We start from the raw sequence: 18,464 nt of genomic DNA, 5'->3' as shown, positions 1-18,464 counted from the left end.
ACAGTTGATCACATTGTGGCCTGTTGCCCAGCCCTAGCCAAAACACTGTATATCGAAAGGCATGACACGCTCATCAAGTTGGTGCATTGGGCACTATGCAAGCGGCATGGTCTGGGTCGGCCGGGAAGCAACCCGCTGAAGCATCATCTTGTGCCTGTCACGGAAAATCTTGACATGAAGCTCCTGTGGGAGTTCATATATCCCAACGGATACGCAAGTGCGCCACAACGGTCCAGGCCTGGTGTTGCGGTCCAGCTCACAGGTGCTGCTGATGGATGTCAGTGTTCCATTGGACCAGAATGTGCCCACAAAAATCGCCGAAAAAATAACAAAGTACGCTCCCCTTTGCCAAGAGCTGCGGCGCATCTGGCATGTAGATGATGTCCGCTTTGTGCCCCTGGTTGTTGGGGAGCTTCGTGGACTGACTGGTGTGTCCCTCTCACACTTTGTGTTGGCATTGGCAGGCACTCTGCGCATTGAAAGGGCTCAGCAATGTGCTATCCTGGGCACACTGAACATCGTCAAGTCGGTTCTTGGCATTCGGCATTAGGCTCCTCATGTTACGGGTAGAGCTAGTCCGTATAAACCTTCAATACCGCATTTGCTTCGACATCCATGGATGTGCAGTATGACGATCTTTACAGCCTGATTTTTCTCTTGCCATTTGAGTATGTCCGGCATTAATCTCTTCCTCTATTTCTACAGGTCTATTCCTGTACTGGTAGTCCATTTTTGTGATTACTCTTTTTGTATTCGAATATGTCCTGTCCTCCTCGATCTTTTTGTATTCGAATATGTCCTGGCCTCTTCCATCGTTCTGCTTATTTCTGTCCGTCTCTCAGTTTCTGCGTCGGCTTTCAATATTTTTGCTTTGGTTTTAATCCTTTTTTGCTTCGGTCTTCATTGCGTTGGCCATTTATCTATTTTTTTCTCTCATTACCCTTGGTCTCTTTTGGCCCGGTGATGGGGTTCTTACCTCATGTCATGACAACGTAAGTGAAATGAAGCCAACTCCATAATAATAATAATAATACAACAAAATGTATTATCTACGCATGCATCTATGCAAGACTCACCACCAGCCAATTAGGACATGTGTCAAAGTATTGAACGTTTTCGTTCCCTTCTTGTCAAAATACTACAGGGAATGATGGAAATAAGCTAAAAGACTACAACTATAAGGAAAAGAAGTTCAGAAATATATCACTCCAATTATGTGCAGAAGTGACACGAAAAAATAGATGTGAAGAATGAAGAAAACAGCATGCAAATCCAATAAGTGACAAAAACGTATTGACAAGAAAAATAGAGAGAAATATCAAGAAATCTAGGGATCTATTTCGCACCTTCACGACGAACAGTGCCAAACAACTGCAAAGACAACACATTCTCCTTCTGAACACAAAGCTCAGGGTCTAACTTACGTATGTACAAAGCTTCCAGCACGGCAAGATGTAACAAAGACCTACCACGTGACAAAACAGAGAATACATCATCGGAATACCACTCACGACAACTAGCACTGCCCGACAGGTGACACTTGATTGCCCAGGTACCGTTTCCCAGACCCGACGACTTGGCCGTTGTCACCTCCGATCCTGCTGCTTGCGAATCTCTCCCATTACGCCCTGTCCTGCCCTGCCCTCCCACTACGCCCATTACGCCCTCTCCCTGATTCGTCAACATGTACCGTTGCATCTTGTCCCTGTAACTGCACGTGGTTCTCGGCCTCGGCGTGGTCGTCCACCGAAGTGTCCAGTGCAGTCTGTGTCTGAGGTGGACTTGTCCAAGTCCGCTGTGGATACGCTTGCCGACCCCTCCTCCTTTTCGTCGGGCGCAGGGCTAGAGCCAACCCAAACAGCAGTCAACAAGAAGAAGAGACCGATACGGAAACCACCGAAACTGACATCTGGACAATCCAGTCACCAGAAGCCAATTGAGGAGACGAATTGATGACGAATCAAAAGAGCTAATACTGGAAGTGACAACAACGGTTAATGTGAAGAAACGAGCTAGACCACGGAAGCAGGACAGACTGGACGTAGAGCAGCACAGTGATCTCGACCGAGGCAATCGGAATTGCAGGGACGCAGGGCGTAATGGGAGAGATTCGCAAGCAGCAGGATCAGAGGTGACAACGGCCAAGTCGTCGGGTCAGGGAAACGGTACCTCGGCAATCAAGTGTCACCTATCAGGCAGTGCTAGTTGTCGTGAGTGGTATTCCGATGATGTATTCTCTGTTTTGTCGCGTGGTAGGTCTTTGTTACATCTTGCCGTGTTGGAAGCTTTGTACATACGGAAGTTAGACCCTGAGCTTTGTGTTCAGAAGGAGAATGTGTTGTCTTTGCAGTTGTTTGGCACTGTTCGTCGTGAAGGTGCGAAATAGATCCCTTTGTCTCTTGATATTTCTCTCTTTTTCTTGTCACTACGTTTTTGTCACTTATTGGATTTGCATGCTGTTTTCTTCATTCTTCACATCTATTTTTTCGTGTCACTTCTACACATAATTGGAGTGATATATTTCTGAACTTCTTTTCCTTATAGTTGTAGTCTTTTAGCTTATTTCCATCATTCCCTGTAGTATTTTGACAAGAAGGGAACGAAAACGTTCAATACTTTGACACATGTCCTAATTGGCTGGTGGTGACTCTTGCGTAGATGCATGCGTAGATAATACATTTTTTGTAATATGTTCTGCCTCCGTCCTACTTTCAAATAATAATAATTATAATAAATAGAGTCCTGGTGGTGACAGTCAATTTTTTCTTCAGACTTTTCCCGTTTGTCTCTTTCTCTCAAACTAGTGAAAATAATAATAATAATAATAATGTTAACTGGTTTGAGGGAAAGAGACAAACGGGAAAAGTCTGAAGAAAAAATTGACTGTCACCACCAGGACTCGAACCAGGGACCTTCGCTTGTAGCCAGCGATGCTCTAACCACTGAGCTATGGTGTAGTCGTCATTCCAGCAGAGGCCGTTCAACATTTTCTTCAGACTTCGTAACTCACACTTCCTGTGAATCCACACAGGCGGGTGGGACGCAGCCCCCACTAATAATAATAATAATAATAATAATAATAACTGGTTTGAGGGAAAGAGATAATAATAATAATAATAATTTTAATATGAATAGGATGAAGGCCGCAGACATCACGCAACTGCGTTACTTGTTCGACATGTATTTACTGTGTATTTTATAACAAAAATATTATTGAAAACCCATAATCGATTTTCTTGTTCCTATCATCAGTGGGAAAAATACGGAACTAAGGATACAACCAAAGAAACTGAAGTTAAGTACTGTAAATAGAAATGTGGTAGAAATAACAACAAAATACAAGTGCAATAAAACCAATAGAGGAAACGCAAAAAGGTAACAAGATTACGTAACCAAAGGTGAGAAGGCGCTAAACGAAGTGTCAACCTACGAATACAACTTCAGTGCAACAACGTGCTCCTTCTGCTTACACAAAACAGGCTTATGAATACGTATACAGACTGCCTCAGGGACTTTCAACTGTTGGACATAACGCGCACGACACAGTACAGAAAAATGAGAGTCATCATACACACTAAGACCGACAGGACGAGATAACAAGTGTAGATACACAGCTGACTTCTTACGATCAACACATTCATCCGCCTCATCTCGCTCCTTCCCACCCGACTCCTCCTCGTCCATCTCATCATCCTCTTCCTCGTTCCGCTCGTCATCCTCACGATCATCATCACCACCATCATCTGCCTCGTTCTCTGTCTCCTCACCAACCGTTTCGTCATCCAATTGCTCCTCTTGCTCTTCTATCCTCTGATCACCTGTCTCATCCTCCGTTTCTGTACAGACCACTTGTCTCCCATTTGCTAGCTGCTCGTCCCGTGAGCGGAGATGTTCCTCCAGCTCCGCTTCACTCACTGACTCATGATCCTGCTCGACCTTCTTTCTGTTGGTATTGTCCACAACGCGCGGTCCTTGGCCGTTTCTGGCATAAATATCTGTGGAGTAGTTTGCTGTTGCCCTCCGAGGTCTCTGGATTAATGTGGGAGCCGTGGCAATTCGTGTGAGAGTTGGTGATGCCAGCGCGGGTGTAGGTGGGTCCACTGCAGCCCCCGCCACAAGAAGAGCCGGTGGCGGTTCTGGTGGTGGCAAGGGCAACGGTGGTGCTGCTGGAGTTGGTAACTTGGGCAGCCTAGCCCTCTCACACGGTATCGCATTTTGTGTTGGCTCAGTCTGTACCACTGGCACAGGGGGTGGATTCTTGCGCGGTCGGCCACGCTTCGGCCGCTTGGATTTAGCTGCATCCGGCAGAATATGCAGTGGTACATGCTGTTTGATACGTGCGGTCAGGTGTTGAAGGGTCCTACCAACGTACCGGCTACCACAATTCCGGCACTCAAATTGGTAAACCAAGTGGCTCAAAAGATGGGACTCTATTCAGGCACTCAAATTGGTAAACCAAATGGCTCAAAAGATGGAGTTCTATTTACAGTACTTAACTTCAGTGTCTTTGGTTGTATCCTTAGTTCCGTATTTTTCCCACTGATGATAGGAACAAGAAAATCGATTATGGGTTTTCAATAATATTTTTGTTATAGAATACACAGTAAATACATGTCGAACAAGTAACGTAGTTGCGTGATGTCTGCGGCCTTCATCCTATTCATAGCTATATTAAAATTATTATCTCCACGTAGATTCTTTGAATAATAATAATAATACGAAGTAGTGGTTGCGACTTCGGCGATGATTTGTAAGAAAGGCTTGCGGGCTTGCGACTAGTTGGTTTGGAGGTGACAGCGTTGCGAATGACCGAGGGTCCTCGACGTCTGTCTCACCGTCATGGAGCGACACTGACTCACGCTGATATCTGGTGTTCACGAGGTGTTTATCGCGCTGGAAGCGGAGCGTCTCTGTAAGTTTGTATCCCTGGTGATGTTTGTGCCTGGAGAGCACTATATAAGTGGTGCTCTTCAGGCACAATCTTCCTCAGCCTACTCAAGCTCAACTGATGAGGGGTGAATTCCCCGAAACACTGTGTATTGAGCAGGGAGTGGTGCTTTCTTGTAGGTTTGCCGAGTCGAAGGTTCGATGGACTTCTCGTGTGCTCTGGATGGCAGTCGTGAGTCAGTCAAGTGTCAAGTAAAGTCGGCGGAATAGCGCGAGCTCCGGTGTGGGGAGCAAACCTTTCTTACAAATAATAATAATAATAATAATAATTTGAAACTCGGATGTTGAGCCATAAATAAATGTGGAAGAGAAAAAGACATATGGATACGAGTTCAGAGTAACTCTCCATCACTGTAACATGATACTATATACAGTCAGAAAGTGCAATAACTAGGCACAAAACTGACAGAGTACTGAAACATTCGACGTCCTGACACCTAGCTTTAACACATCACCGTAGCGCTAACCGACAGCCTTCCAACTTGGAAGGTTCAAGGTTATGGAAAAGACCAAAGAGGGGAAGGCAAGCGCAACGAAAACGAGCAAAAGCCACAGTCCCAACGGAACAAAGAATGTCGATTGTTACTGGACGATGACGAGACCAGTACGATATTTGACAAAGCGGTCTAACTACAATTCGAAGCAGCAAAGCAGCACACCACCCAACTTGGGTGGGTCATAAATATCAAAGATAAGTAAAGAAAGGGAAGCTTTGCGAAAACGAATTGTACAAGCCGAAAGCCAAACTCCTACAGTACTCCTCATGCATGACATTGTGATGGACTAGTTGACTACAAAACAAGTTGTTTCACACGACGTACGTTTCGCCGTATGGTTCGTGACGGCTCATCAGGTGTGCAATTTGAAACTCGGATGTTGAGCCATAAATAAATGTGGAAGAGAAAAAGACATATGGATACGAGTTCAGAGTAACTCTCCATCACTGTAACATGATACTATATACAGTCAGAAAGTGCAATAACTAGGCACAAAACTGACAGAGTACTGAAACATTCGACGTCCTGACACCTAGCTTTAACACATCTCCGTAGCGCTAACCGACAGCCTTCCAACTTGGAAGGTTCAAGGTTATGGAAAAGACCAAAGAGGGGAAGGCAAGCGCAATGAAAACGAGCAAAAGCCACAGTCCCAACGGAACAAAGAATGTCGATTGTTACTGGACGATGACGAGACCAGTACGATATTTGACAAAGCGGTCTAACTACAATTCGAAGCAGCAAAGCAGCACACCACCCAACTTGGGTGGGTCATAAATATCAAAGATAAGTAAAGAAAGGGAAGCTTTGCGAAAACGAATTGTACAAGCCGAAAGCCAAACTCCTACAGTACTCCTCATGCATGACATTGTGATGGACTAGTTGACTACAAAACAAGTTGTTTCACACGACGTACGTTTCGCCGTATGGTTCGTGACGGCTCATCAGGTGTGCAATTTGAAACTCGGATGTTGAGCCATAAATAAATGTGGAAGAGAAAAAGACATATGGATACGAGTTCAGAGTAACTCTCCATCACTGTAACATGATACTATATACAGTCAGAAAGTGCAATAACTAGGCACAAAACTGACAGAGTACTGAAACATTCGACGTCCTGACACCTAGCTTTAACACATCTCCGTAGCGCTAACCGACAGCCTTCCAACTTGGAAGGTTCAAGGTTATGGAAAAGACCAAAGAGGGGAAGGCAAGCGCAACGAAAACGAGCAAAAGCCACAGTCCCAACGGAACAAAGAATGTCGATTGTTACTGGACGATGACGAGACCAGTACGATATTTGACAAAGCGGTCTAACTACAATTCGAAGCAGCAAAGCAGCACACCACCCAACTTGGGTGGGTCATAAATATCAAAGATAAGTAAAGAAAGGGAAGCTTTGCGAAAACGAATTGTACAAGCCGAAAGCTTTGTCAAATATCGTACTGGTCTCGTCATCGTCCAGTAACAATCGACATTCTTTGTTCCGTTGGGACTGTGGCTTTTGCTCGTTTTCGTTGCGCTTGCCTTCCCCTCTTTGGTCTTTTCCATAACCTTGAACCTTCCAAGTTGGAAGGCTGTCGGTTAGCGCTACGGAGATGTGTTAAAGCTAGGTGTCAGGACGTCGAATGTTTCAGTACTCTGTCAGTTTTGTGCCTAGTTATTGCACTTTCTGACTGTATATAGTATCATGTTACAGTGATGGAGAGTTACTCTGAACTCGTATCCATATGTCTTTTTCTCTTCCACAATAATAATAATAATAATAATATGCCGGTTATGACATATAGTTATGGAATCGTAAATTGGACCGAGGCTGAAATCAAGACCACAGATCGAGTGACAAGATCAGCCTTGACTGCGTCTGGATTTCACCACCCCAAAGCCTCAGTCAACAGGCTCTACATGAAGAGGGGAGATGGAGGCCGGGGCTTGGTCTCTTGTGAGGATATGCACGGCCGGAGCATGTGTGGCCTGGCCCGCTACATGAGTACCAGCCCAATAGACAGAATAAGCCTGCTTTATCAGTATCATCAACAAAAACCTACAACAAAAAGCCACTCAATAACTGCAAAGGCCGCTAAGTTCCTGTCGAGTTTGGATCTGCCAGCAGCTGGACCAGCTTTACCCAATAAGCATACCATTAAACAAGCGTGCGCTGAGCGAAAATCCAAAACACTTTCCACTATGCCGCTGCATGGGAGATATTGGAGCCGATTGGAGGAGAATCGCCTGGATAAGGAGCTTACCTTCATGTGGTTGAAATCAAGGACACTGAAACCTTCAACTGAAGGCATGATTATGGCAGCACAAGACCAATCCCTCAAAACGAAAAATTACCAATACGTCATAATGAAGTCAATTCCTCGAACTGATGCCAATTGCAGGCTTTGCAAGGGCAGCTTAGAAACAATTGACCACATTGTCAGTGCCTGCCCAGTTCTTGCTCGGACCAGTTACATTGAACGACATAACCGGATAGTAAAGTATGTGCACTTCGAAATGTGTAAAGCACGAGATCTACCTACTGGTGCTTCACGATTCGACCACCAGCTCAAGGCATTGGTCAAGAGTAATCAGTATCGCCTCTATTGGGAGTATTCGGTCCCAACTGACCTGAAACTATCAGCAAACAGGCCCGATCTGCTCCTTGTCGATGACAAGGAGCGCATCGCCTACATTATAGACATCAGCGTTCCTGGTGAGAACAACATCAATAAGAAAATGGCTGAAAAGCGCTCGAAATATTATGATTTGAAGCGGGAGATTTCGAGGATTTGGTCCCTCAACCAGGTTGACGTAGTCCCTGTGGTTGTCGGTGCCCTGGGAGGCTTGGTGGGGGAGACTCCTCAATGCCTTCGGACTGTGCAGGGAGGAGACCTGGCTATTGTGCAACAGGAGGCTATACAACGTTCGATTAAAATACTGAGAACTATCCTTAACATGTAGATGCACCTCTGCTGCGTTTGCATGTTCAATAGCTAAGAGACTTGAATAACGACTGATAAAGACTGATATTTCCTTTGTTACTACTCCCTTCATTGGTTGATGTATTTTGCCTGTCGCTGCAAATTCTTTATTATTGTTTTGACGTTGGAGTTCGGATTGAGTTTCTTTCCTTTCTTCCTCTTCCTTCAACTAGTTCTTGTCCCTTTGGTTTTTGGGTTTTATTTATTTATTTATTTTTGTTTTCGTTTTTTCACTTTCTTTTTGCTGTCCCACCCATGGAAATATTTCCCGGTGGGTCTGGCTTATCGCCTTCGAAAGAAGTGAATAAAGGGGAAATAATAATACCTGCTTGTGTTACGTCTCTTTCTAGCAGATTAGTTGTATAATAGATTGTACATGCATCATTGTAGATTTGCTGTTCACAGTATTTCTCTCTTTCTTCTTTCTTTTTTCTCAGTTTCCCTTATCATACCGTATTATCTCCAATATAAGCACGGTCCTTTATTTTTTCAATGTACCTACGCCCCGTGCTATTAATGGAGACGTTCCTTTATTGGAGACTGTTCCATTATTATTTCAACCTCATTTCAGAGGCATGTTGCCATGCCAAACTCATGTCAGACACACACATTTCAGGGTTTTTCGCCGGTACAGATAATGAATTTACATAGTGTGCTTATAAAGGAGACTGAGCACTTTATTTTTTGAATGCCGCCCCAAGGTGTTCTACTATTGGAGACGTGCTATTATTGGAGACTGTACTTATATTAGAGATAATACGGTATTTTCTTCACATACAACAGCAGTACTCCCCATGGTCTTTTAAGACCCGGTGTTGTGAAACGACAAGTTCTCGAGAGTGAAAGGCCTTCTCGCTTGTGACATTGTGTTCGCTTCAATGCAGCTGTATCCCGACTCCGCCGTATTGCTGATGTTTACGACGTGGCATACGCTACAGGCGCTATGTGCGGTTTGCTGTGTGCGCTGTAGTTGTATGTTGTATGTGTATGCTTTTCTCATATACGCTGTCATTTTCATGCTATAACTACCTGGTGGTTTTAGTGTTAGTTATTCAGTTGTTCCATTCATTGTTCATTGTTGTTAGTCGATGGAAGTGAAATATACTGTTAAGAATTAATTATTGTCCTCGTGCCGTGTGGGGTCGTTCGTTCCTGACACTTTAGAGAACCAGAGGGTTCACAACATTTGGCAACCACGCCAGGATACGAAGCGAGCATGGCACAGGAACTATGTATCATTGAAGCCAGCTTTATCGCTAACGGAATTCGGTATGGATTTGAAGGCGATAGGTTGAGAGAATACGTGGAGAAGAGGCTGCGACAGAGCGAGGTGTTTGAAGAGCGCAGTGCTAGACGGCAAGAGGGTGCGCTCCGCGCAGAGTTTAACGAAAAGCTCAAGAAGATGGCCGAGCGCATCGCCGTCAGTACATATTATGAGGAAGCAAAGCGAGATTTGCTTGCCTCGCCCGGAAGGACGCCGGACAAGGCGTGTAAGACTTTGCTTACAGACAAGCAGCGGTCAGAAGAGTGCTTGAAGCCAGTGGGAGGATCAGATCCAAGGCGCACTGCGTCGGTACAGAGCGTGGCAACATCGGTCGGAGACGCTCAAAAGCAGCTGGAGTCTCGGCCGAACAACGTAGAAGCGCAAGACGTAGACGCGCAAGACGTAGAAGCGCAAGACGTAGAGGCGCAAGATGTAGAGACGCAAGACGTAGAGGCGCAAGACGTAGAGGCGCAAGACGTAGAGGCGCAAGAGTTAGAGGCGCAACAGTTAGAGGCGCAAGAGTTAGAGGCGCAAGAGTTAGAGGCGCAAGACGTAGAGGCGCAAGCAGCAGAAGCTAAGGAATTGAGAAGGGTGATACTGGTTAGCACGGAAGAAGTTAGCACGGAAAAAGTGAGCGGCGAGTATGTGTGGAACACGGAGATCGGATGTATGTTATCTGGTCCAGCGCCCGCCCCACGAGACAGTGGTCCAGTGCCGTGTGTGACATCCCACAGCGGCAAGCTTCGCGTGTTGCTGGACTCGGGTGCCAAGGCGTCATTTGTGACTGCAGCATTGGTGTCCGCAATCGATGCAGAGCACGTTGGAGTTGAGAATGTTGAGGTGAAGCAGTTCAGTGCGGAATCAACCCAACCGCGGATGGATAAGTTTGCCATCGCGATCCTGGGTAGCTCCGCAGTCATTCCGGTATGTGCTCTCGTGAAGCCAACGTTAGAGCTTGATCTGAAGTGCACAAGTCTGCAGACCATTGCTCAGTTGGCCGAAATGGTGAGCACTGGTAGTATTCCACCTTGGCCACCCCCACAGCAGCGGATGACTCGTTCTGGGTGTGTAGTCAGAGCCCCGGTCGTTTCTGACTCGTGAGTTGTTTTACGGCGGTGAGAAGCCCTTTGGTGGGAAGAATGTTGTGAAACGACAAGTTCTCGAGAGTGAAAGGCCTTCTCGCTTGTGACATTGTGTTCGTTTCAATGCAGCTGTATCCCGACTCCGCCGTACCGCTGATGATTACGACGTGACATACGCTACAGGCGTTATGCGCGGTTTGCTGTGTGCGCTGTAGTTGTATGTTGTATGTGTATGCTTTTCTCATCTACGCTGTCATTGTCACGCTATAACTACCTGGTGGTTTTAGTGTTAGTTATTCAGTTGTTCCATTCATTGTTCATTGTTGTTAGTCGATGGAAGTGAAATATACTGTTAAGAATAAATAGTTGTCCTCGTGCCGTGTAGGGTCGTTCGTTCCTGACACTTTAGAGAACCAGAGGGTTCACAACACCCGGGATGCTGCATAATACAAACAAAAAACCAATAAAGCCACCCCCATAATAGCCACTGGATTACTGAAAAGTTCAATACGTAGAATACTCCAGTATAGAATGACATGAACACTGAAGCTAATGTGCCATTACTGTAGTGCAATAGGAAGTAAGTCACCACTGTTGTAAATGCACACGATGACCCTATTCAACCTGACAGCCAATGCAAGAGGTTGGAATTGGCTATTGATTGCCTAACACACTCGCACAGTACCAAAAGCTATCTGTCATTTGCTCATTTTCCACTCAACAGAACACAGTTGTCAATCACCAGGAGCACATCTTGGCACATAATGTGTGCTGTCGCAGTCCATCGCAGTACACATTAATCCACAATACCGATACAAGATGATGTCACGTACACACATGCGCGCGCACCAACACCCACATGCGCAAGCGACGACACCCACCCACACACACACACACACACACACACTACTACTACTGTAGCTTGGTTACCACAAGGGCCACACCACTCCAAAAGCAGCCAGAGTCATTGTCAGGAGAAGAAATGGAGATGACGACTCAGGTCACTCTGTCGAAGGAACTGACGGTTGCAGCGAAAACAGCAAACACCATTTGGCGCTCTGTCAGACTTGGTTGGTCGATGGCCACGGTTGCACTTGTGACGTCTGAAACCAGGCTCTGACTTGAATTGTCGATTGCATGTCACACTACTCACAAGAGAGAAGCTGGGACGTTGAGCGGGATAGATGATGCCGGTGCGGACGCTTCCGTTCGTTCCAGGGGCGAACAATGATGCACACGCAAGCCACCAAGAGAGTGAAACCACCTCCTGCATGTACCACACTGCACAGCACCACGCTGATCCTGAATGGGGAGACTCCCCTCTGCGCGACACTTGTGCCTTGCTTTGTCACCTGGCCGGCGAAACGAACGGTGGCAGATAAGACAGCCCAATCCCATACCAAGCCAGATGTTCAATGCCAATGTGCCGAAGATAAGCCGAAATCACATCCCTCCAGTGACGACGGGGGCCACACTCAGGCCAAGGCGACGGCGGGAAGCCAAACAACAGCTGCTTGGGCACACGAACATCTGGCATGTGAGCCACATGGCCAATCTATTCAAGCCTCCGCTTCCGAAGCCGGGAGAACAATAGCGATGGATCACCCCACATCTATCGGACCTGCTCGTTGGTGATGCGTTCCTCCCACTGCTGTGTCTGCGAAACACAAAGGATGCTACGTATGCATTGGTGGTAGAAGCTATCGAGGCGCCGTAGGCCACAGTGCAAAGGGCACAAGCACTCCGAAGCTTACAGGAACACTGTCATCACACAGGCGTTATACAATTGGCGCTTCACATGGAGTGAAAGATCACGATTAGCAAACACATCCTGGAGCGATCCAAAGGCACGCGAGGCGAGTGACAAACGCCTCGACCCATCTCCCGCAGAAGGCGCATCCGGAGTGATGACAGAACCCAGATAAACAAAGGAAGAACATTTTCCACAACCTATCCATGAAGCAGAATGCCAGCAATATCAACTGCAGTAACACCAACACCAGCCACCATAAATTTGGTCTTGGGTATACTCACAGGGAGGCCAAATTCGGCAGAAACATCCTGGAAAGCCGTCAAAGCCAACACAGCATGCTCCCACGAACCATCTTCAAAGTTTGCATCGTCCGCATACTCAACATCAACAACAGCGGTCTGCTGATTGGTATGGGTTCGTCGTGCCAGGTTGAATAACTGGACATCCAAACGATTGTAAAATTGCTGATGAGCGCATCACGCTTCCGTGTGAGAAGTACAGGTTCCTGCACAAGTACGAGGGCAGTACTGCGGAATCCAGCCCCCGCCGCGATAGCAGCAAAGGCTGGATGAACAGCAATACTGACCGAGTATGACTGACTGGAACGTGTTTCCCGTGTGCACCCAATCCAAATAAAGAGATACATGACATGCACACCAAGTGCCCATGCGCATTGTGTTTTCTGATTGTTTTCTGTAGTCATCGTAGTAGTTCATTGTGATTGTTTTTCTTCTCTTGCTGCCATTGACGTTGTCAACAGGGCGTCAGGCATTCTGACTGTTCTTACGGATTTTTCGCAGGTCTTGATCGGTAACCTCGGCAAATTGCGCGGGTCCTGCAGGTTGCTGAGTATTGCGCGCTTTGGTTGAGGCTCATCCGGCCTGTCCAAGATCTCCTTCGCGAGCGACTCCGCAGTAAAAGTCTCAGTCCCTTCCTCAATTTTTTGGAGGAGCTCATTCACATCGTAAATATTGTTCAACAAAGGGGCTTCTTTTCTCCCAGTTCCAGATCAAATGTTGGAGCGCCATGATGACAGTTGTGGTTGTAAACAGTCGCAATTCTGCTTTAGTTATTTAGTAATCAGATCTTTTTTTGATCTTGTTCCTTTTCCACTTAGTCAATGTTTCCGCGCAATCTAGTGCCTTGTATTTTATGAACCACACGGTAACAACCACGCGGTAAGTTAACAATGAAAGACCATGAAGTAGAGAGTCAGTTCAGTGAATACTGCCCGTCAACAAGTGACGATGGGCAGTGGAATCCGTTCCTGACCGTCGTCACTGACGACGTGCAGTGGAATCTGTTCCTGCCCGTCGTCACTGCTCGTCGTCACTTGACGACGGTTAGTGGAACCAGTTCCATCACCTTTGAGCAGGCCGGACCGCGCTTTCCACCCTGCGCTGTTTAATCTGTCATTGGTCAACCCCAAGGCGACAATCACGTGACCCGCGGGAATCTCAATTCCATATCATTTGGGTTAAAGTATAACACGGGGAGTATATCTCAACCCGTTTTCCAATTTACCTGGACATGCTCATACGCCCGATTAAGAACAATCTCTTTCCGCTTTAAACAATCGATGAGGAGAAAATAATCATAAAATTGCAATAAAAAAGATCAATTGTGTAGTATCCCTGCCCGACCAATACGGAAGCAGTACGGAACTAATACGGAGCTTTGCCTGATGTATATTTAGTGTATCTCCGTATGTAAGCGTACGTCGTCTGCTGCATAAAAGCGGCTGCGCATTTCTGTTTTGATAAAATATTAGATTAGATTAGATTAGATTGGATAGCAATGAAAGCTAACTCGAAGAATAAGGATTCAGCCTCTAGGTGAGCACCGGAGAGAAAGTTATTTATTTTGCCGCTTCATCTTTCACGAACGATTATATCTCAGGTGTGTACCTGAAAGTAGAATAAAAGTAATTCTTGTTGATTTCACCGCGCCTACCACTCGGCTACCTATTACATTGGTGGCAGCGGTGTAGTTTTAAATAAAACAACGTGATTCGACCCCAGACTCCGATGGCTCAACCCGCTACAGCTCCGTGCGACGAATCAAGATGAGAATCATGTTTCTTGCCTTCCTCGGCCTGGTACTGCTTATTAGCCTGCAGCTCAGTCAGGGTGCTAGAGTGGATCACCCTTCCCTCCGCATGGCGTCCACTGGAGACTCCAATGGCGATTCCAAGCGACCCGCTACCTACACGTATACTACCGGTGGTGATGGCGAAGCTGATGAGGAGGACGACATGCAGGCTGCTGACCAAGACAAGGAGGGTATTCCCCAAGACCAGCAGCGTTTGATTTTCGCCGGCACGCCGTTGGCAGACGGCCGAACCCTGAGTGACTACAACGTTCAGCAGGAGTCCACTATTCACTTGGTACTTTGTCTCCGTGGTGGAATGCAGATTTTCGTCAACACTCTTCCTGGCTAGACCATCACTCTTTACGTCGCGCAAAGCGATGCTATCGACAATGTGAAGACCACGATTCAAGACGAGGAGGGAGGTCATTTGTCTGACGCCGAGCTAGCCGCTCTGAGTGACCGGCTCAACCAAGATGAAGATAACACCTGGCTTGCTCTCCGCCGTAGCTCCAGCCGCCGCCGTGGTTACTAACGCTGATTCCAGGTATGGCATTTTCTTTCCTGTCTTCCTTCAGTCTCCCTGTTCTCTTCAGTCTTCCTTTATGCGAGTGTGTGAATCCAGTTTAGTTTGGTAGGCGTCTGATCATGGTGAGCCACGGCTTACCCAGCTAACGTGGGACAATGTGTGTGACAACGCCCCTTATAGTTATAGTGTATTCAGTTCGGTTTTTGAACTGCGATGTTCCTGGCGGGTTGTGCCAGCGTTGTGCAGCAAGAGTGCTGTGGCTTCAGGTCCTATTTGGAGGACAGTTCTTTCCCCTTTTGACCCCGTGAGGTCGTGTGAACCTGGTGTGCTTCTACTTTATGATTTGTTATCAGTTCATTTCTTCTGTCTACTCTAAACGTTATCATTTCCGATATAATTTGCCATCTTCCGGTTGACGCTGTGTTCGTAACTCTTCACTAATTTTTTGGAAAATCACGAGGGCGTGATTATCTGTAGGAAGGGAGGGTGTAGTATCCCTGCCCGACCAATACGGAAGCAGTACGGAACTAATACGGAGCTTTGCCTGATGTATATTTAGTGTATCTCCGTATGTAAGCGTACGTCGTCTGCTGCATAAAAGCGGCTGCGCATTTCTGTTTTGATGAAGAGAAGATTAGATTAGATTGGATAGCAATGAAAGCTAACTCGAAGAATAAGGATTCAGCCTCTAGGTGAGCACCGGAGAGAAAGTTATTTATTTTGCCGCTTCATCTTTCACGAACGATTATATCTCAGGTGTGTACCTGAAAGTAGAATAAAAGTAATTATTGTTGATTTCACCGCGCCTACCACTCGGCTACCTATTACAATTGCACGCTCATAACACCGGGAAAAAATGAAGAAAGTTAAGTTAAGTTCCATAACGTTTTCTTGTGATTTTCATCAGTGGAATGCCGTATCATAATAACAACTAAAACACACACTGATATACCTAGGTTCATACATATTAGTCATAATTCCAAAGAGGGGAAGGTAAGCGCCACCTCTAGAATTATCAATAATATCCATGAATCTCCCAAGTTGGAAGGCCGTTGTTTAGTGCTATCCAGCAGTGCTCAAGCTCACTGCTTTGCCATGGAATGTGGAATGTATCAGAACTCCTTTTCAGTCTAGTGCTACCTTGTTCTCGTCTGACTGTTATAGCGTGGGCTCCATTACTGGGCAGTGAAAAATAATCCGACGCCACTCCAGCTCGTCCTTCTTGATGCGATAGCTAAATTGTTATCTCCTCGACGAATGTTTTTGTCTTACTCATTTATCATTCCCAAATGGGTTCAAGCCTGCCCACTTTCTGTCTTGCCTGGGTCAAAAGACGTCACAGCTCTGCAGTTGTTTTGTCGGAGATGAAGAATTGTTTCCCCAGGCATGTGAGTCTTTCCACAACGTCAACCACTTCTCCATTGCAGGGTGCATACAGGTTGCATGTAGGGTTCATGGAGTTTTCATAATGAATTAGCAGGATGTCACTAGCTGAAACTGCCATGTACTTTGATGTCGTGTTCAGGTATATCCAAAACAACAGCCTAACTGTGGATCATCAACTTTGCAGAGCGTTTCCTCAAGGACGACCAAATATACCCACATTTGTAGCAGACTCTGTAGAATATATAAAGAGTAAGTGTTCTGTTGTCACATGGGACATTCAAAGCAGTAATAGAGTTCTTAAGGTTGACTTTGTTTATTGCTGGCTTTTGTTTTGGATATACAGGTTGGTGCAAAAGTGTTGATCCCCCCATGCATACCCCTAAAGTGTGCTGCAACATGCACGGACTACGAACTGTAGGGAAAACCCCTGTTGCCATGGACAAAATAGACCCTGACCCTGAGTCATCAAGATAATGTTCCATGGAAAGAATAGAATAATTGTGCCGCAGGATCCAGCACACAGCATCATCGAGAACACTGAACAAAGCCGGTGAGGAGCACATCCCAAATGGGAGGACCTTATCAACGTAATAACGACCACCCTGCCACACCCTGCCACAACATGCCACACCCTGCCACACCATGCCACACCATGCCACACCATGCCACACCATGCCACACCATGCCACACCCTGCCACACCCTGCCACACCATGCCACACCATGCCACACCATGCCACACCCTGCCACACCCTGCCACACCCTGCCACACCCTACCACACCATGCCCAGCAGGGGCTAATCATTAGGATTGACCGGAATATTGCGAAACGCGTGATGAATATCTACTTTAAACATTAGAGAACCCTTTCCCTGACGAATCACATGCCGAACGATGTCGTCCACGGTTATATGCATAAGGCGGAAGCGGTCAGCTGGAATACAGTCATTAATGCTGTGGCCCGCAGGAGCAGACAAATGCACAATAAGCCGGTGGCCACCTGACTTCTTGGGGACAACACCAATACCAGCGGAACGAAGTGGAACACAGGGAGGCCGGAAGAACGGACCAGCGGAATGGCCACGAGCACATTCTTTGGCCAAGTACTCACTCACAATATCAGGATTGTCATAGGAGGAAACAAGGTTAGAGTAACAAGGGAAGAGCGCGGACCAGTACAACCAATGTGGAAGCCATGACGCAGGCCATTGAGGAGTGTTGCCACGAAATCCCTGTCAGGATGGGACTGGAGCTCATCCGCCAGGGAGGCGACATGGACAGGAGTACACGGGCGATGCTCAGACAAGGGAGAAGCCGCAGGCACGCTACGTGGACTTGCTGGAGGCAGTACATTGGCTGCGTGGATGGTCTCCCGCGCCACAAGAGGAGCACACATGACGAAATCGGCAGGAGCGAAAATTACACCGTCCGCGGTTGAACGCATCACAAGCCCTAGCAGCCGACTGTGGCTGCCGGCCACGTGGGCTAGACAAGCAGGAGGCAGCGAGGAGACCGGGCCTGTGGCAAGCAGAGCAAATAGGTAGGGACTGGCCCGTAAAACAACGAGCATACAAGTCCATGTCGGTCTTGTTCCAGAGGACCTCCGAACACCGAGAGGCTCTCTGGCGGAACTGGGTGTCGTAATCGGCCACCGCAGCCCACCGGAATTTCTTAGCCGACTGGAGAATAATGAGCTGGTAACCCAGCAGCTCGGAGGACTTTGACGGTTGGTGATCGGCAACGATACAACAATAAATCGCCCAACCCTCCAGCCAGGACTGGAGCGAGGCGATCCTGAGCCGTGACGATGAGGACGCCGTCATAACTAAATCGCCGTCCTCTTCGGACACGCGAATCCGTTTAGGATGAGGCTCAGCAGTGGGGGTCGACGCAATGACCAGGGGCAACAAACAGCTCAAATCTATAAAGTCCCCACGCAACACTTTCGCG

General features: G+C 47.0%; 1 protein-coding gene across 1 annotated transcript in view; it reads left to right on the top strand.

Annotated features, from left to right (window-relative positions):
- Positions 1-18,464, top strand: part of LOC135828703 (slit homolog 1 protein-like) — an 87,601-nt gene that overhangs the window by 41,837 nt on the left and 27,300 nt on the right. Inside the window, exon 5 of the mRNA XM_065341126.1 lies at positions 16,655-16,764. Coding sequence (XP_065197198.1) covers positions 16,655-16,764 — 110 coding nt within the window. The remainder of the gene's footprint in view (positions 1-16,654; positions 16,765-18,464) is intronic.

This window comes from Sycon ciliatum, chromosome 12 (assembly GCF_964019385.1).
Source record: "Sycon ciliatum chromosome 12, ocSycCili1.1, whole genome shotgun sequence".
Taxonomy (NCBI): domain Eukaryota; kingdom Metazoa; phylum Porifera; class Calcarea; order Leucosolenida; family Sycettidae; genus Sycon; species Sycon ciliatum.
The sequence above is the reverse complement of the archived record's forward strand: the minus strand, read 5'-3'. Positions and strand labels throughout refer to the sequence as shown.